Genomic DNA, 21425 nt, shown 5'->3' with positions numbered 1-21425 from the left:
ACGCGCATAAAGAATGGGCAGCCAAGAACCTGTGCGACCCTCAAATCCCTGCGCCCGAAATGAGCCCTAGACCTTACCAACACAGCAGCAAAAGCTGCAAACGTCCGAACAGCACGGGTGCAAGGACAGACCGCAGGCTGGAAGACTTAAAAACTCTGCAGACGACCTAGAAGATCCGAGCCCTGAAACAGGGAACGTGGGGAACCAGATCAACCCAAAGTGCATCCCCAAACACGATACGCAGGTAACGGCCAAAAAAGCCCAACCAGACATCACAGGACGCACCCCCGGCTGAACCAATCAAGCATCAATAACCCAAGGACCCCTCCAGAAAGCAGCGGTCTCGACAGTCACCAGAAGGACGGAGAAAGGCTGCAAACGTACGAACCTACCACCAGTACTAAAGAGCAGAAATATGAACCGAAGGGGCTACCACAAACTGAGAAGAGAGCACCCTGATCAAGGACCAAGACGGCTCAGGCAACACATGAGCAGGCCGGAGGTGAAACAAAACATGAGAAAGCGTACGGAATGGGGCAGATGTGACGTCCACCCCGAACGCAAGCTGGAGCGGGTCTGCCAGCGCCGCACAAAACGAGGCGACAGTAAGAAACGTCAAAACTGTAGTCCTGAAAATCCAAGAAAGGACAAGACAACCTGCTGTGAAAAACAAGACAACCTACGAAGAACAAGAAAAAAGGTGCATAGAAACACCAGGAACGTCATACTGTCGCCAAGACGAAGCTCGCAGGTGGGGCACCGTCAACAAAGCCACCTGATCACCACAGAGATGGTGATACCCGCATCAAAATACCAGACGTGAAGAGCCAAGGAGAAGGCCGAACCAGTCATGTACAGGACCTGTCTGACCTGCCGAAAGAGGCGGAGCCGCGGGAAAACGCCCCGGGGTTCGGACACCTATCAAGCAGCGTCTGAAAAAAAAGCTGGGCCGGCCACCAAGGGACCATAAGGACTACTCTCGTGGAAATGGGCTCCAACCGAGCCAGAACCCAAAGCAACAGCTGAACCGGGAGAAGAGGAACAGGTACCCCCACCTCATCCATTCCTGCCTAAAGGCATCCACCGTGAACGCCTCGCAGGCGGGTAAGGGCGCCACATAGAATGGGCAACGCCTAGACCACGCCGACTCGAAGACGTCCATGGCCAGGAGTCCATACATCCACCAGAGCCAACGAAACGAGTCAGCGACAATTGGCCAATCCGCGAACAGAGGAATGAACCGAGACAGATGTCCGCCAGGACGTAGGACACACCCCGGACATGAACCTCACGGTTAGCCAAACCCCGAGAATCCAGCAAACGAGCCACTCTAAGGAAACAACCCCAAAGGTCAAACACCTAAGAGAAACCCTGTGGTTCTGGCAAAAAAACGCCAGAGAACAGTCCGAATGGAGCGGAATGGTAGAGCACCGAGTGACCTGAACCCTCCGAAGCACAAACCAGACAGCCACGAACTCCCGAACCATGCTGTGAGCCCGATGGACGGACAGACCCCACCATCCCCGGCTGACCTGGTGAGCACTGGTCACAAAGCCCCAGCTGAGAGATGACCCATCCGAGAACACATCAAGCGAAGGCTCAGGGAGGTGCCAAGGCAAGGAACTACGAAAACCCCAAAGAGGAAGCTGGTGACACAGCACCAACACAAGATCCCCGGAGGAACGAACCTAACGATTGCAAGAGAGGTGGAAGGGGAGTCTCTGAAGGAACCAAACAGACCCCGAAGCCAAACCCGACCCTGCGGGTAGACCAGCACGTCGAACTTCAGACTCCCGCTGAACTGCTCGAGCAACCGCCGAGCAACCCGGGATCCCTTCATGAACAGCCGAAGGCGGGACCACACCCACAGCAACAGTTCTGGAAGGAAAGACAAGGAGCGGCCCAAGAGCCCCAAACAAGACCCAGCCAGGTCCGAACCCGGGACGGAAACAGATGGAACGGCCTCCAGATCACCAGGAAATCAAACCCGGAGATCTGGAAAGAATCACACCCCTAGCGAGCAGACAAGCGGACCAACTGGGAGCCCACGCTAGCCAGTTGTCGAGGTAGGCCAGACACCAAATCCCAAGCAGACTCAGACAGGACACCAAGATCCGGTAAAGATGCGTAAATACAAAAGTGCCAATTACAAAATAGGGACGGCAACAAAAGCGGCAAGCCTAAAGCCCCACCACCAACTGTGCCAGTCCCGGAAAACTGTAGAGGAACGTGCCAAGAATTGACCTGGAGGTCTAGGGCCACCATCCAGGCACCCGACCCCAACAGAAGCCGGACAGGAGACAACAGTCCTCCGATGAGGGCATAGAATCTAGGGCGCAGACTGAAGAAGTCCAGAAGAACCGCAGATTCGCCAGGCCCGTGTCAGCATAGAGCAGACAGGAACCCCAGAAGGATGAGGCGGATCGACCACGTCCAATGCACCCACTAAGATGACATGACAAAGCCCAGGGGAAGAAGCCCATCCTGCCAGCCTTGAACCCCCGAAAGGGGGAGAAGCTGTCCACCACCACCACCAGAGGCAGGAAGACAACCAAAAGCGCCCACTAACTGCGGGACCATGCGAGAGTCAACAGAGCAAGCTGCTCCCCCAGCGCCCCATGAACAGAGAAGGGAGCAGAGCCCCTTCCGAAAGAAAAAGTATACACACATAATATACACATATACATATATATTATGCATATACACAGTGTATGTTACACACTATGTTATGTTACACATATTTTGAAATCCATAGACTGGGAAGCATATGAAGCTAAAACAGAAGATTTTTGGACCTGTAAATTTGTAGACCTCATCCTGGAAACATTCTTGTATCAACATGTTAAACAAGCTACAAGGATGAGGTAAGGGGACGTTACCTCCATGCTAGATTTGATATTTACCAGGAAGGAGGAAGAGATATTTGACATTCAGTACCTTCCTCCCTTGGGTAAAAGTGACCATGTCTTTTTGGGAATAAAGTATGCAATGCGTTATAAGCTGGAAGAAAATAAGGAGGTTGAAGCAGTTGAAAAACCAGACTTCAGGAGAGGACATTATGGTGACCTTAGAAATTTTTTTAGTGAGTATAATTGGACAGACTTGATGCTAGGCAAGGAAGTGAATGAGATGTATGTCAAGTTTTGTGAAATATATGATAAAGGCACAAACAAATTTATACCAAAACAGAGATGCAGAACTAGGAAACAGGATTGGTTCAATAGAAATTGCGAGAGGGCTAGAGACCAAAAGACACAAAAATGGAATCGATACAGGAAGAGGCCGAACCCCCAAACATACCAGCGATACAAAGATGCGAGAAACAACTACACGTCAGTGAGGAGAGAGGCAGGAAGAAACTTTTGAAAAAGGGATTGCAGACAAATGTAAAACAGAACCAGGTCTATTCTATAAATTCATAAACAACAAATTGCAGGTAAAGGATAATATTCAGAGGTTGAAAACGGGAAATAGATTCACGGAAGATGAAAAGGAAATGTGTGAAACACTAAACGAAAAGTTCCAAAGTGTGTTTGTACAAAATGAAATCTTTAGGGAACCAGATACAATAAGAATTCCAGAGAACAACATAGAGCACATAGAGGTGACTAGAGACGAAGTGGAAAAAATGCTCAAGGAGCTCGGTAAGAACAAAGCAGCTGGCCCAGATGGCGTTTCACCATGGGTTCTGAGAGAATGTGCATCTGAGCTCAGCATTCCACTTCACCTGATCTTTCAGGCATCCCTGTGTACAGGAATCGTAGCAGACGTGTGGAAACAGGCTAACATAGTTCCAATCTACAAAAGTGGCAGCAGGGAAGACCCCCTCAATTATAGACCTGTATCATTGACAAGTGTAATAGTGAAAGTATTGGAAAAACTAATCATAACTAAATGGGTAGAACACCTAGAGAGAAATGATATAATATCAGACAGACAGTATGGTTTTCGATCTGGAAGATCCTGTGTATCGAATTTACTCAGTTTCTATGATCGAGCCACAGAGATATTACAGGAAAGAGATGGTTGGGTTGACTGCATCTATCTGGACCTAAAAAAGGCTTTCGACAGAGTTCCACATAAGAGGTTGTTCTGGAAACTGGAAAATATTGGAGGGGTGACAGGTAAGCTTCTATCATGGATGAAAAATTTTCTGACTGATAGAAAAATGAGGGCAGTAATCAGAGGCAATGTATCAGAATGGAGAAATGTCACAAGTGGAGTACCACAGGGTTCAGTTCTTGCACCAGTGATGTTTATTGTGTACATAAATGATCTACCAGTTGGTATACAGAATTATATGAACATGTTTGCTGATGATGCTAAGATAATAGGAAGGATAAGAAATTTAGATGATTGTCATGCCCTTCAAGAAGACCTGGACAAAATAAGTAGATGGAGCACCACTTGGCAAATGGAATTTAATGTTAATAAATGCCATGTTATGGAATGTGGAATAGGAGAACATAGACCCCACACAACCTATATATTATGTGAGAAATCTTTAAAGAATTCTGATAAAGAAAGAGATCTAGGGGTGGTTCTAGATAGAAAACTATCACCTGAGGACCACATAAAGAATATTGTACAAGGAGCCTATGCTATGCTTTCTAACTTCAGAATTGCATTTAAATACATAGATGGAGATATACTAAAGAAATTGATTCATGACTTTTGTTAGGCCAAAGCTAGAATATGCAGCTGTTGTGTGGTGCCCATATCTTAAGAAGCACATCAACAAACTGGAAAAGGTGCAAAGACATGCTACTAAGTGGCTCCCAGAACTGAAGGGTAAGAGCTATGAGGAGAGGTTAGAAGCATTAAACATGCCAAAACTAGAAGACAGAAGAAAAAGAGGTGATATGATCACTACATACAAAATAGTAACAGGAATTGATAAAATCGACAGGGAAGATTTCCTGAGACCTGGCACTTCACGAACAAGAGGTCATAGATTTAAACTAGCTAAACACAGATGCCGAAGAAATATAAGAAAATTCACCTTCGCAAATAGAGTGGTAGACTGGTTGGAACAAGTTAAGTGAGAAGGTGGTAGGAGGCCAAGACCGTCAGTAGTTTCAAAGCGTTATATGATAAAGAGTGCTGGGAAGACGGGACGCCACGAGCGTAGCTCTCATCCTGTAACTACACTTAGGTAATTACACTTAGGTAATTACACACACATACATATGAAAAGAAAAGTACAAGCCGCCGACCAGTGGGCAGAGAGCACCATGCCGGCCAGTGAAGAAGGCACAAAACTACATCAAAAGGCGCACCTCGACAACAAAACCCCAAAGTCCCAGCTCAACCACAACACATGCCAAGACCCGCAAAAATCAGTCTGCAAGCCAAGAAGACCCCGGAACCCCAGAAGGCAGAACCGGGTCACACACGAGGCAACAAAGCCCCCTGAACCCACAAAGGGGGCCCAAGAGGAAGAAACTTCCAGAATGAAACCAAAGAACCCAAAGGAACCCAGAATCGAGCCAGGGGGAGCCCAGATCACCACATTTGCCGGCTGAGATACAACACAGAAAGGCAAAGCACAGCCCCCAGACAGAACCCCCAGGGAAACAGTCAAAACAAACCGAAAACCGAGGGACAAGGTGTGGGAGCAAGCATAACAGAGAGGGACACTGATCCCAAACCCTAGGGCCCAGACACAAAACAGACAAAAACAGGAAAACCCGGTGTAAAATCAACACTCAATCGTTCCCAGAAGAACAGGAAACGGGCAGAAAAATCAGAAAAGCAAAGAAACGACAACAGGAGAATAAAAACCCCTGAAAAAGGGTGAAAAACTCACCCAAGACGCTCGCACACCCAGGCAAACAAACCGCAACGCCGCCCTGGTGGCCACGCCGGAAAACCGGCAGAAGAAAATGTCCACCAGAACAGAGGGCTGTGACTGAGCAAATGATACGAAAACATGCCAGCAAAAGTGGGAAGCAAGCAGACTGGATGGGAGAAAAACTCCGCCCTAAAGCAGAAAACCCAGGCAGGGGCAAACCGCCCCAGAACTGCTAGCAAGCATCCCCCACAGCCCCGGGAACCAGCAATAGAGGCCCCGGGGCAGAGCCGTCCTCCAAGCCCTCCGCCCTTAAAGAAAAGCAAGAGTCCATGGGAAAGGCAGCAAGAAAGGGCCGCTGGTAAGACCCAGAAGCCTTGGCAGGAGGAATAGGCTCGAAAAAACCTCTGTCCCCAACCCGAACGGGGCAGCCCCCAAAAACCGACCCGAGTCTCTGTCCCAACTAAACCCCGCCCCGACCCAGAAACCCACAGACGGTCAGGAGCCGGGAACAGGGAGGGAAAGGGGCGAACAGCACCTAACCAAAAGGGGCGGCCTCGGGGCATCCGAGTTGGAAACCAACCCAGCGTGTTGCAGCAACCTAACCTAGCTTGTAACACGGATGCCGCCTGTACTCTGAACAGTAATAACATCAGGAGAGTACTGGAGAACAAGCAGAAGAAATATCTCGCAAGACTCCGGGTCAAGGTGTCAGTGACCCAACAGGCAACATGACGGAGGTAAAAGTGGCGACTGTCACCTGGAGACAAGGGCACAGCAACCAACGATTCCGTACAAGACGGGTTGGGACCCGGAAGACAAATTCAATGGTCCATCAAGCCCCGACAGGGGTTTCCAGGGCCCGTAGGGGTAACAACTACGGGAAGCCCGGGCAAGGTGTTGCTAACCCGGTTAAACACCCAAAAATAACAAGGGGTAGAGGACAACACTGAAAACCCCTGCAACGTTTACAATCATGGGGGCCTAGCAGAGGGTCACCAAACACTACTAGTGGAACTATAGCCACACTAAGCAGACCCCCACCAGGCAAATGAAAATAAAAACAAAAGAAAAACCCTGCAAAAGTACACCGTCTCCAGAGGCAACAGGAACTGGTTGTCGCTCATGTGGCAGGTCGCGCAACACCTTGACGCCCTAACCAGCACAATACCAGTATCTACCAAGGGCCAAACAAGGGCCCTAAACCCCAGCTGGCCCCAAGGGTGAGGCAAATGCCGAGCAGCAAGAACCTCTACGGGAATGGTTCCCGAACGCCCCAAGGAAGATAACCCTGTCATGCAGGGGCAGTACTCACAGGGCACTTAGGGAAGGAAGTTAGGAAGTATGCATGCATACTTGCATGCATGCACTTAGGAAGCCCTCAAGTGCATGCAGCCCTGGTACTGATGAGGGACACCAGCCATGGCACAACACAAAAACACAGCAATGAGTGCCACGAAGGGAAACACCGCCTAGGAAACTGAGGCCAGAGAAGCGTCTATCCCAGTTGACATTAGCTTACGAACTGATGCTAGGCAGCCGGCACGGTTGGTCCAAGGTTCCCCCCCCCTCCCACTCGAGGTGGGGAGGGCTGCGCGGACGATCGGCGCGGCAGTAAAATGTGATGTTTGCTTGTTTGCTTGTTTCCTTGGGATTGTAGGGAGTTTCTACCTCTCTGTTCGGTTTTTTGCTTTAGTTTTTTACCATGTGGTGTTTTTTTTGTTATGCCTACTCTTTTGGGTGCCTAACCCCGGTCGATGGCAGATAAGGAAAACCCCAACCACAAGGGGGTTTTTCCAGGGCCATTGCTCCCTGAAACCTCTCTGAAGGGGCCAGGTTCTGGCACTGGTCCCTGGTAGGTCTGAACTCCTTAGCTAATGTCCCGGTCATACCTTAGCCCGATAAGCTCCAGGGAGCCATAGGGGCTCCTCACAGAATAGAATTTTTTGGGAACACTTTATTTCATGCTCACAGGGGGAATTTCACAATAAACTCGGTGTAGCACGGTCGTTAAATTTATCCACATTAATTTCATCATAACTATTTTTTCAACAACTTCCTTTATCTGAATATTTATATTCCACTACAATCTTATGTACACATGAATGAATCACACACATATTAATAGCGGCAGAGCAGAGTAGTTAAAGCCTTTTCCACATAATTGGTAAGTTGTGTAAACCTACCAATTTATTGATGTTTAATTCCAACTGCTAAGTGTTGCTCTATACATTTGGTTTATCTGATGATTAGCATCATCAGCAAAACTGTGTGGCAAGAGCAAGAGGTGCCTGAAACCATGGCTGGACTGGCTGCCATTGGGCCACGAGAACCACTCTCCCCCGATAGGATTCGAGCCAAGCCAGAACCCGAAGCAACAGCTGGACCGGGGAATGAAGGTACAGGAACCTCCACCTAAACCAATCCTACCAGAAATTATTCTATAGTGAAGGCCTCGAAGTCAGAGCATAACCACGTATATTGGGAGGCGCTGGGACCAAGTCGACGCAAAGATGTACACCTCCAGTCGTCCAAACATTTAACAAAGTCAAAGGAAGGCGGCGGTATCAACCATCAACTCTGTGGAAAGAGGAATGAAGCAAGACAGGCCATCTGCCAGGATGTTGGACACCCTCCGAGTGTGAACTGCGAGGAGAGCTAAACTCCGAGAACTAAGCAGAAGAGCTACCTGAAGCGACCAGCCCCAAAGAGCGACATATCACAGGGAACCCCCCCCCCTCCCCCCCCATTTCTCCTCCAGTTGAGATAATATACCACAGGAGAGCCCAGTTGAGATAATATACCACAGGAGAGCATTCTGAATGGAGCTGAATCACTGAGCGCCAGGTCAACCGAATCCGCCACAGCTCCTGCCAAACAGCCGCAAACTCCTGCACCATGCTGTGAGCCCAAAGGAAGGACGGAGGGAGCACAATGCCCCTGGCAGGCCTGGTAAGCACTGGACAAAAAAAAAACAGCCGAGAGATGAGGTGTCTTCCCTCACCAAGCGAGGAAAGGGGAAGGTGTCATGGCACTGAACCCTGAAAAACACGAAGAGGAAACTGTAGGTGCAGCAACCAATACAAGGGCCCCGGAGGCAGAACCCAGCGATTGCAAGAGTGGCAAAAGAGGCGGCCCCGAAGATACCAGACAGCCTCCGAAGCCAAACCCTTGCCTAGCGGAAAAATCAGCATGGCAAAGTTCAGTCTCCCGCACAACTGCTCGAGCAACTGCCAAGTGACCTGGATGTCTCTCAAAAACAGCAGACGATGGGACTGCAGCCGAAGCAACGCTGCAGGAGGAAGAGAAACGGAAGCAGTCCAAGAATCCCACACGATGCCCAGCCAAGTCTTCACCAGGAACCCGAACCCGGCAAGCTGGGAAAGAACAACATCTCTGGTGAGCAGACATGCAGTCCGGCTGGGAGCCCATGCCAACGAATCATTGAAGTAGGCCAGAACCCGAATAGCTAGCAGAAAATGATGGGTTATTGCAAAACTGGTTAAACACGTGAATACACGAGATGCCAGATTCAGACCGAATGAAAGGCAATGAAAGCGTAAGCCTGAAACCCAACCACAAAACCTAACCAATCCCCGAACTCCAAATGAATAGCAACATGCCAATACGTGTTCTTGAGGTCCAGAGAAATCATCCAAGCGCCCAGCTCGAGAAGCTGGACCTGGGACAATGTAGTCATCCGAAAGGAGGGGCAAGGAAACAAACTGTGCAGATGGGACAAGTCCAAAACGAACCAAAGATCTACACAGTACCATATCAGAACCTGAAACAAGCGAAATACACACTTGAAGGACAAAGTCGTTGAGACCTCACCTATGCAAATCCACTCTAAAATGATCTGACAGATACAGCCTGCCCTGCCAGCCCCTAAAACCCAAACAGGGCAGCTCAGGGGCTTCCAACCAGGTAATCACTCCAGCTCGTTGCAACAAAGAATACCAAGCATGCAATGAAGCCGCTACCTGACCTCTAACAGCCTCAGATAAGGAATGGGTAAACTGAATAATAAGCAGAGAACAAATTCTGCAAGAATCAAGGTCGTAGGTGTCACCGACCCATCAGGCAGCATGACGGAGGCAGGACATGTGAGTGTCACCGCGAGGCAGTGGCAACGAACAACCTTCAGCATCGCACAAGGCGAGACAGGGCTCGAAAGACGCATCCATGATACCCTTGGCATCAAACTAATATGGCACATGTCAGTTTGATAGCTTCAGGAAGCCAACCAGGCTTCCCTCAGAAAACAAGCATTGAATCTAATGAAATGCCTCTCTATATCATTTGGTTTCCCATCAGTGGGGACAGGAAGCCTGTTAGGTTTATCAAAGTCCACCTTGGCCAATGACTGACCAACTTCAGGAATGCAACCTACAACAGTTGCCTTACAATCGGGTATCTATTTACTGCTTGGTGAAGAAAGGCATCAGGTGAAAGAAAACATTTTCCATCTCTATTTTGGGCAAGAAAGTAACCTGGGATGTACAAATACATAAAAGATAAAAATGATTAGAGAGTAAAATAGTAAATAAAATGACTGAAGAGTCATTTACTTACCTCATTTTCAGGGCTGCTTCCATTGCTACTAGTGCCACTACTTGTGCTGTAATGTTTACTGTTAATAATAATGTTGCTCTTATTGTTGGTATTACTGCTGGTATTAATCTTATTTCTCCTAGTACTAGATTTGGTGCTTTGTATGCTTCTCTCACTCCATCTCTTGCTTCCTCTTCTAAAGTTGCTATAGATGCTCAGATAACCAAGATGATGATGAATAACCTTCTTCAGGAATGCATCAAACCAATGCGGTCCAATATGATTAAGCTGTAAATAATTTTTCACGAATTACAATACTGTACAGGCAAACACAGATTCTATATATAAAGAATGAATATGTGAGTGTTACATGTGGTGAAGATGTGGAGTAGAGAGATGACAAAAAACCAGCGTTGAATGTAATGAAATGCCATTTTCTGGGTGAGACCCGGAGGCTCCCCGGAGCTTTACCAGGCTGATATGCTAATGTCAGACTTTGGCATCAGTCATGTGTATGGAGTTCTAGGGCCTACCGGGGACCACGGCCAGAACCTGGCCCCCTCAGAGAGGCAAAGGGAGCAATGGCCTATAGAAACCCCCATGTGGTTGGAAGCATTCTATGTCTGCCATCGACCGGGTCAAGCATCCAGAAAGGTAAGCATTCCGAAACAAACCCCTATTCTGTTTAAAATTGCTACCTAAGGCCAAACTAGTGGATAGAACTCCCCAACAGAAAACAAGCAAACTAGTATGACGTCACACGTCACCGCGCCGCTGTCTGCGCAGCTCCCCCCTCCCCGGGAGGGGGAAGGGGAAGCCCCAGACCTCCCACACCGGCTATCCACCCATCAGTTCTGAGGCTGGATGTCAAAACATGCAAAAAGGGGAAGCCCCAGACCTCCCACACCGGCTATCCACCCATCAGTTCTGAGGCTGGATGTCAAAACATGCAAAAATCGCCGACCAGAGGGAGGGAGGAAAGGGTTGCCGGGGAGCCTCCGGGTCTCACCCAGAAAATAGCGTTTTATTACATTCAAAGCTGGTTTTCTGGGGGGAGCCCCATCGGCTCCCTGGAGCTAACTGCCCACAGAGGAAGGTCAAAGGGACGGAACCGGGAGGCGGACACCACACACCCTCCACGGAAGCGAGACAACCGGCAGCAAAACGCCAACCCAAGGCGCCACAGCCCCGAAAAGTCCCGGGAACAACACGAGAACAAGCAGCAAGGCCCCCATACGAACACCAAAGATCCACACCCGAATGACCGCAAGGACACGTTGCTCAGACGGCAGCGAGAGCAGCGAAGCCACGAATGCCACGGGCATGAGGGAAGAACACAGGCAACTGAGTCGCAAGAACATGGCTGACAACCCGGGACACCATCACCCGCGAACCGGGAAGAACAGAACCGGATCAACGCAAAATGCGCCCCGGACACAGATGCCATGGCACGCAAACAACAGCGGAGGGCCGCCATTGAACACAAAACATGACACACCCCCGGGTCGACCAATGAAGCACCAACAAAACATGGACCCCCTCCAGAACGCAGCAGCTCCACCCCGCGCCAGGAAAGATGGAGACTGCTGGCACCGAACAACCAAAACGCTAAAACCGAAGGAGCAAGAAAACTCAGCGACCCGAAACCCAGAGGCAAATGCCAAAAGGAAAAAAGAGCCGACGAAAAAACAAACCGGAACCGAAGGAGCCCTACCAACCGAGGAGAAGACAGAGCACGTTGACCAGAGACCAGGACGGTGCAAGCGGCGCACGAACAGGCCGGAGGTGAAACGACACATGAGACAGCTTACTAACGATGCAAAAGCAACACCAAGACCGAAAGCAAGCCGAAGCAGCTCCACCAGCGCCGCACGAAAGAGGCGACAGTATGCGGCAAGACGACGGCCCCCATCCCCCACCAGAAAACCAAGCTGACGCTAACTAGAGTAGCCACATAAGAAGGGACAGGAAAAGGAAGGACCGCCAAAATACCCCATACTGCCGCCAAGAGAAGTACGCAGGTGGGACACCTACCACGAAGCCACCCGACCACCACCCGGAGGCGAGACAGCGAGGCAGAACGGAAGCAGCCCCGACAAGGCCCCTCCGAGCCCAGGAAAAGGCGGAGCCGCGGGAAGATCTCGGGCGCAACTACCGAAACCCAGGTGGCACAAGGAGATGGAACGTCTGCCAAACAGAAAAACTCCCCAAAGCAAGCAAGCCCGCCAGGAGTTCAAAAATGACGGGTCCGACGCGAGACATCGCAAGACCCCGAAAAAACAACCGGCAGGGCTAGCTAGGAAACCAAAGAAGGTGGAAGGGTTGCCGCCAGAACAGTACCCGAACCAAGGGGTATGAGCAACTGCAACAGACCGAGACAAAGAAGCACACCACAGGACACAGGCCAAAAAAACGCCCAAGAAGCCAAGGAACACACGCCGAACATCCCTGCGGCAGAGGAGGAAACAAGGGAAAGCACAAGGAAATGAAGCAGTGGGAACTGACCAAAGGAGATGCCAGGAAAACGACTGGGGAGAGGCAGGATGAAAGAGCTGATGCACAAAAACCCCAGGAAAACAACCAGGGGTGGACAATCAGGCAGGGACAGAAAAACCCCACGCACATGAGAGAGCCAAGCCAGGGACCCGAAGACCACGAAAAACAACAAGCAAACCCCCATACACAAACCCTAGGCACAAAACAGCCGCAAAGTGCCAAACCACAACCGGACACAGGAACAAGGACACGCCACCGCGAAACACGGTACCAACACACACGTGCAGCAGCAGCAACAGGCACCACCGCAACATGTAAATAGCAACTCTTCTGCAGACAGAGAACGGAGCAGGCAGACCCCAGACAGGGCCAACGGAGACACGACAGAACCCAGCAGGCCCAGAAATCTGCACACCAGGCGACCGACAGCGGAGAACCCCGCTCGATACCTGCTGGATGGGGTACTGGAAGCTCATTTACACCCCAAGCCCGGCCCGAGGCTAGGCTAGACCGGTCAGAGGGTGGCCCACCAGGCAGCTGCTTGGAGCGGCCCGCAGGCCCATATACCCCTCACAACCAGGATGGGCCGGAACTTCTAGTCGAAAACAGGCTCGTGTGCCCTGGAAGTCCACGGACGTACCGGCAATATGGCATATGCTCGCAAGTAGGTCGTGTAACAACCGCAGACCTCTGATGGTTATACAGTGTTCCCCGATTGTGCCTATAGCACCACTGCACTCCACTGGTACTATCCCGCAAGTTCTTCCAGATAGGCGGGACTCAAGAGCCAGAGCTCAAACTCTGCAAGCACAACCAAGAGAGCCCTACCAGGTGAGCACATAACCAGCACCACAACCCACACACCTCATAACACGAAATAAGGTGGGTCCCCTGAACGACTCTAGCATGGGTTGGACATGCACATGAGTGGGACTGGAAGGGTTGAAAAAGGGACAGTCACTGGTGTGCGAACGGTCTCAGTCGTACAAAAATATACCTAAATAAAGACAGGTATATAAACATCTCCGCATCCAGCGCTCGGCCAAAAGATGCCAGACCGCAGAAACTCACCTGTCGAATGGAGGCACAAACGTGACACAACGCAACCAAGTCCAGAAGACCCTGGGAGCACCGCCAGGTGAAGACGCCACAGCCAGACCTGCAGTAGAGCAGGGTAAGAGGCGAAGGAGGCGGCCCACACCCATTACACAGGGAAAACCTCGGTGTCATCCCCACAGCTGGAAACCAGGACACCCCCGGAGCGAAGGGGCACATACCGTAGCAAGGGAGAAGAGCGAGAGGTGAAGCACCTAAGAAAAAAGGGCGCAAAACACCAGCACTGAAACACACCGCCCAGACCAAAACAAACTCCACGGCGCATGACACGCTGGCCGAACCGCACAACCCACTTTGCGGGAAGGCGCCAACCAGGACTACCGCACTAGAAAAGTAGCCAAAAGAGGAAGCAGGAACAACAAAACTGACCAACGAAGCGAAGACAGAGCCCAAAAAGGTACCCAACCGGGCCACAAGTAGCCCAACAGGGCCACAAGTAGCCCAACCGGCCCACAAGTAGCCCAACCAGCCCACAAGTAGCCCAACCAGCCCACAAGTAGCCCAACCGGCCCACAAGTAGCCCAACAGGGCCACAAGTAGCGCAACAGGGCCACAAGTAGCCCAACCAGGCCACTGGACACAAGCAGCCCAACCTTGCTACAAGTAGCCCAAAACGGCGACCCGGACGAGGAGCCGACAGACATTCCAATAATGCAGGAAGTAGTGAAAACCTTCCCGAACCCTCGAGAACACAGAAGCCAACACTAGTCCCGAAGGCACACAAAGGCGCAGGTGCACCCGAGACCAGAAGTCACGTAGAACCCCAAGAACGGGGAAACATGACGAAGACACCGTCCCAAAAATGATGGGGGGGGGGGAAGCATCCACCCACAGGACGGAACCAACCGACTCAAAGGCCAAGGAACCGAGCCCGGGGAGGGGCCGACGCCCAACAGTATGTATGGTAAGTAGGGAGGAAAACCCCACTTCGCATAACCACAAGCCCCGTCTAGAGGGGGAGAAAAAACCCCCACGGGGCCCTACGGGGCCAAGGGCCCCCCAAGTCAGCCCCTCCCCAGCCCCGGGAACCGTCACAACAGGCCCCGGGGCCGAGCTGTCCCCCCAAAGCCCCGGCCGTACCAGAAAACCGGGGCAGCCGCGAAAACACTAAGGAAGGGAGCCCACTGGCAGACTCTTACAACACGGCTGGAGGAACAGGCTCAATGCCCCCGTCACTACCACGGAAGGGGAATTCCCAGAGACTGCCCAAGTCTCAACACCATCAAACCACGCCCTGATCCTACAGACGGTAAGGAACCGGATCCAGGAGAAAGAAAAGGGGGGCGTGGAAGGAACCGAAGCAACCAATACCCCCAAGTCCCAACATGAACCAAAACGGGGCAGCCCCGGGGCTCCCGGGGAGTAAACCACGAGAGCATTGCCACCACCAAGCCTCAAAGTGCAACGCCCCTGCTGCCCGCACCCGCTTAGTCAGCACAATTGGGTAACTGAGCCACAACAAGCAACAAAACTAGCAGGACTCCGGGTCGAAGGTGTCACCGACCCCACAGGCAGCAGACGGAGGCAAAACAGCGAATCACCCAGAGACAAAGGGTGAGAGCAACCCTCAAACTCGCTGGAAGCGAGGGGGGACTCTGGGGTCACATCCATCGAACCCACGCGCCCCCAGGGGTTTCCCGAGCGTTTACTATAAGAGGACTCGCTCTCAGGTAATCCCAGGCAGGGTACTGCTAACTGGCGTCCAAAGCTACCAAACAACTTTCTAAGAGTTGAACCCCCGGGACGTGTACACTCCCGGGGACCTAGCAGGGGGTACCACCAGAAAATACTCAGAATACAAGGGACACAAGGGGCAAGAACGAAGGCAGACCCCACCCCCACCAGGTAGATAAACAAAAAGAAAAAGAAAACCCCGCAAGAGGACAGCGTACCCAAGCGGAACAGAGCCGGCCGCCATGATTGGTAAAGACAAGCCGCACAGTACCCTGCGCCCCACCAGTGCAAAACTGCCCCTTACCCTAATGCGAACAAGGAAGACAGAACACTCGAGCACACTTAATTATAGACCTGTATCATTGACAAGCGTAACAGTCAAAATATTGGAAAAAATAATTAAATCTAAATGGGTAGAACACCTGGAGAGAAATGATATAATATCAGACAGACAGTATGGTTTTCGATCTGGAAGATCCTGTGTATCGAATTTACTCAGTTTCTATGATCGAGCAACAGAGATATTACAAGAAAGAGATGGTTGGGTTGACTGCATCTATCTGGAACTAAAAAAAGCTTTCGACAGAGTTCCACATAAGAGGTTGTTCTGGAAACTGGAAAATATTGGAGGAGTGACAGGTAAGCTTCTAACATGGATGAAAAATTTTCTGACTGATAGAAAAATGAGGGCTGTGATCAGAGGCAATGTATCGGACTGGAGAAATGTCACAAGTGGAGTACCACAGGGTTCAGTTCTTGCACCAGTGATGTTTATTGTCTACATAAATGATCTACCAGTTGGTATACAGAATTATATGAACATGTTTGCTGATGATGCTAAGATAATAGGAAGGATATGAAACTTAGATGATTGTCATGCCCTTCAAGATGACCTGGACAAAATAAGTATATGGAGCACCACTTAGCAAATGGAATTTAATGTTAATAAATGCCATGTTATGGACTGTGGAATAGGAGAACACAGACCCCACACAACCTATATATTATAATATAATAATAATAATAATTTTATTTAGGTAAGGTACATACATAAAGAGATTTTACAAAGTTTGTTGGCTTTATAGATAGAGCTAGTACATACAATGCCTAAAGCCACTATTACGCAAAGCGTTTCGGGCAGGAAAAACATTATTGACTAAAGCTTAAAACTAATGGGTAAAAAGAATAAGAACTGTTGAGTACAAATAAAAATAGAGGTAAAAGAGGGGGGAACATTGTTGAAAAAGCAGCACAAATACAATTACAAATTATTACAGAAAATTACATTCAAACAGCGTTGATTTGAAAAACAAAAAAAACAAAAAACATACATGGGTTGACAACAGAGGGGTAAGGTGAGTTACAGGGAATTTATTAGGTATAGCTTCGTTTTTAACTTAAACTGGTTGAGAGAGGTACAGTCTTTAACATGGTTGGAGAGGTCATTCCACATTCTGGGCCCCTTGATTTGTAGAGCATTTCTGGTTTGATTAAGTCGTACTCTAGGAATATCAAAACTGTATTTATTTCTGGTGTGGTGCTCATGGGTTCTGTTACAACCTTCTATGAAGCTTTTGAGATCAGGATTGGCATTATAGTTTAGCGTTTTATATATGTATAATACACATGAGAGAATGTGCAATGACTTAATGTCTAACATATTCAGAGATTTGAGTAGGGGTACCGAGTGATGTCTGGGGCCAGAATTGGATATTGTCCTAATAGCTGCTTTGTGTTGAGTAATTAGAGGACGTAAGTGATTTTGGGTAGTAGAGCCCCAAGCACAAATACCATAGTTGAGATATGGATAGATAAGGGAGTAATAGAGAGTCACCAGGGCAGGGCGTGGTACATAATATCTGATCTTAGAAAGAATGCCCACAGTTTTTGAAACTTTTTTTGATATGTTTAGAATGTGTCCCTGGAAATTCAGCTTGTGGTCAATGAGAATGCCAAGGAATTTGCCATCTAATTTGTTACAAATTTGGGTATTGTTTATTTTGAGATTTATTTGATTAGAGGATTTATTGCCAAACAGAATATAGAAAGTTTTGTCAATGTTAAGGGTGAGTTTGTTGGCAGTTAGCCACAGATGGACTTTATTAAGCTCAATATTTACTGTGGCATTTAGAGCAAGGGGATCAGGACTGGAGTAAATGAAGGTTGTGTCGTCAGCAAATAGAATTGGTTTGAGGTGTTGGGAGGCATTTGGAAGGTCATTAATGTAGATGAGAAAGAGGAGAGGGCCAAGTATGCTGCCCTGGGGAACACCAATGTTGATGGGTAGGGTGGGAGAAATTGTATTATTCACAGAAACACATTGGAGCCTGTCAGTAAGGTAGGATTTGAGGTATTGTAGGGAGTGTCCTCTGACACCATAATGATGTAATTTAAGAAGAAGGTTTTGGTGGTTGACAGTATCGAAAGCTTTACACAGGTCCACAAATAACCCAACAGGGAACTCATTTTTATCAAGAGCTGTATGAATCGAGTTAAGCATACTAATAAGTGCATCGTTAGTGCTTTTTTTGGGCCTGAAGCCATATTGGCAAGGGCTAAGTATATTGAGTTTGGCTAGATATGAGTAAAGCTGCTTATAGATTAGTTTTTCAAAATTTTTTGACAAGTTTGGCAGGATTGATATAGGTCTGTAGTTGTTAACATCTGTGAGATCACCACATTTGTGTACAGGCGTTACTCTCGCTTTTTTTAGAATATCTGGAAAGGTTTGGAGTTCAAGTGACTTGTTGAAGAGCAAAGCAATAGCAGGGGCTAAAGATCTTGAGGCTTTTTTGTAGATTAAAGTTGGTATCTCCTCAAGGGCACCAGACTTGGTTTTAAGGGAAAGGATTATCTCATTGACGTCAGTGGAATTAATAGGCTTTAGGTACAGAGACTGTGGATAGTTACCTGTAAGATAGTCAATGTCAGTACTGGAAGATGGAATATCATTAGCAAGGGATGAACCAATGGAAGAGAAGAACCTATTGAACTCAATAGCAGAATCAGAGGCTGAAAGCTGACCATCGTTATTAGACAGGAGAGTCGGTTTGTTATTTATAGACTTCTTTGATCCCAATATTTGTGAAATTGTTCTCCAAGTTTGTTTAATGTTGCTCTTTATTTGGGTAAATTTATCTTCGTAGTATTTAGTTTTGGCTCGTCTAATTATCTTAGATAGCAATAATGAGTAATTCTTTGAGAATTCTTTGGAGACAATTCCTAACCTATACTTCTTCTCAAGGTCATGTTTTTTATTAATAGATTTAAGTATTCCCTTTGTAAGCCAGGGATTGTTAAGCCTCTTGGTTGTGACTTGTTTTGTAAGCATAGGACAGTGGGTATTATAAAGGCTAAGAGTTTTTTGAAGAAAAGATTGAACTGCTAGGTTGATGTCCTCTATGTTACCTAACTCGGACTCCCAGTTGACATTATCAGTAGCAGTTATAAAATTGTCTATAGCAGCTTCATTGTGTAGTCTAAAACGTATCTCTCTTGACTCAAGAGGTGGTTTGCTAATGTTAGTTAAGAGAAATGTGGGGTAATGGTCTGTAGTGCTATCGGTGATTATACCTGAAGTAAGCGGAGAGGTTATGTTTGTCCAGATGTGATCTAGAGTCGTGGCAGTGCTATCAGTGATTCTAGTAGGTCTAGTGATTAAGGGTATGAGGAAGCAGGAATTCATACAGTTGAGGAAGCTAACAGCAGTAGGGTGTTCTGGCTCGCAGAGGTCAATATTAAAGTCCCCTGCGATAATTAGGTGGTTTTTGTTCAGTCTGTTATCAAGTATTAGATTTCTAAGGTTTGAGTTGAATTCGGACACATCAGTGTTAGGAATTCTATAAACTGCACCCACAGACAGGACAGACTCGGCACCCTTGACTCTGAAGCTGGCGAAGATATACTCCCCATAGCAGTCTCTAGTTCTAATTTCTTTTAAGCATGTTAGTTCTTGGTGGTAGTAAAGAGCAGTGCCACCACCTCTCTGAAGTTGACGACAGTTGTGAATTGCTGAGTAGTTAGGCATGTTAAAGAGTTGAGTAGTATTCTCTTTCAACCATGTTTCAGTAAGTATAATAAAAGAGAATTTGTTGTCAATAGCTTCAATCAAGGCACTAACATCATCGAAGTGTTTACCTAGGGATCTAACGTTCAAATTGATTACAGAGATATTGTGATAATGAGTTACTACATTGTTTACATCATGTGCTGCAAAATATCTGCAATTTAGATCATTAAAGTGATTATTGTCATAGATAGTGGATAAGAGGTTAAGTTCTGGGTCTATACTTGACTGCATAAAAAAAGCTGATTGCAGGAAAAACAAGGAAAGAAAGGCAAATTACAAGGTAGAAATAAGCTATAAAATAGGGGAAAAAAAAAATGTACACAATACTGTGCAAAACAAACACAAAAGGGGCTTACAAGGGTACAATGGAGTAAGGGAGTATGGCTAGGCTAGGAAACCTAGGTAATAAATGAGATTAAAGAAAAAACATATAAACATGGACTATACAAAACACAAGATATAGATATACAAAACAAAAATATAAACAAGACTAAGCAATACAAAAACAAATTGAGCAAAAATGAGGTAGATTGCTTACAAGTACTCTCAGGTACACTGTAAGTAACAATAGATAGATAATATATATCAATATAGATAAGAATGTCACGATACAATAAGATAAGCAGTTACAGGAACAGATGAAAACAAATCTGCTGTAAAATAGAAAGTAATTATAGCAAAACACAACAATATAATAATGATTATGTGAGAAATCTTTAAAGAATTCTGATAAAGAAAGAGATCTAGGGGTGGTTCTAGATAGAAAACTATCACCTGAGGACCACATAAAGAATATTGTGCGAGGAGCCTATGCCACGCTTTCTAACTAGAGAATTGCTTTTAAATACATGGATGGCGATATACTAAAGAAATTGTTCACGACTTTTGTTAGGCCAAAGCTAGAATATGCAGCGGTTGTGTGGTGCCCATATCTTAAGAAGCACATCAACAAACTGGAAAAGGTGCAAAGACATGCTACTAAGTGGCTCCCAGAACTGAAGGGCAAGAGCTACGAGGAGAGGGTAGAGGAATTAAATATGCCAAAACTAGAAGACAGAAGAAAAAGAGGTGATATGATCACTACATACAAAATAGTAACAGGAATTGATAAAATTGATAGGGAAGATTTCCTGAGACCTGGAGCTTTAAAAACAAGAGGTCATAGATATAAACTAGCTAAACACAGATGCCGAAGAAATATAAAAAAATTCACTTTTGCAAACAGAGTGGTAGACAGTTGGAACAAGTTAGGGGAGAAGGTGGTGGAGGCCAAAACCATCAGTAGTTTCAAAGCATTATATGACAAAGAGTGCTGGGGAGACGGGAAACCACGAGCGTAGCTCTCATCCTGTAACTACACTTAGGTAATTACACACACAAGATCCTGTGTATCGAATTTACTCAGTTTCTATGATTGAGCCACAGAGATATTACAGGAAAGAGATGGTTGGGTTGATTGCATCTATCTGGACCTAAAAAAGGCTTTCGACAGAGTTCCACATAAGAGGTTGTTCTGGAAACTGGAAAATATTGGAGGGGTGGCAGGTAAGCTTCTAACATGGATGAAAAATTTTCTGACTGATAGAAAAATGAGGGCAGTAATCAGAGGCAATGTATCGGAATGGAGAAATGTCACAAGTGGAGTACCACAGGGTTCAGTTCTTGCACCAGTGATGTTTATTGTCTACATAAATGATATACCAGTTGGTATACAGAATTATATGA

General features: G+C 47.5%; 1 protein-coding gene across 1 annotated transcript in view; it reads right to left on the bottom strand.

The window, feature by feature from the left end:
- Window positions 1–21425, bottom strand: part of LOC123769137 (protein unc-13 homolog 4B) — a 441599-nt gene that overhangs the window by 323788 nt on the left and 96386 nt on the right. Inside the window, exon 4 of the mRNA XM_069309818.1 lies at window positions 10367–10633. Coding sequence (XP_069165919.1) covers window positions 10367–10633 — 267 coding nt within the window. The remainder of the gene's footprint in view (window positions 1–10366; window positions 10634–21425) is intronic.

The sequence above is a fragment of the Procambarus clarkii genome, chromosome 66 (assembly GCF_040958095.1).
Source record: "Procambarus clarkii isolate CNS0578487 chromosome 66, FALCON_Pclarkii_2.0, whole genome shotgun sequence".
NCBI lineage: Eukaryota > Metazoa > Arthropoda > Malacostraca > Decapoda > Cambaridae > Procambarus > Procambarus clarkii.
This window is presented reverse-complemented; position numbering and strand designations above follow the sequence as displayed.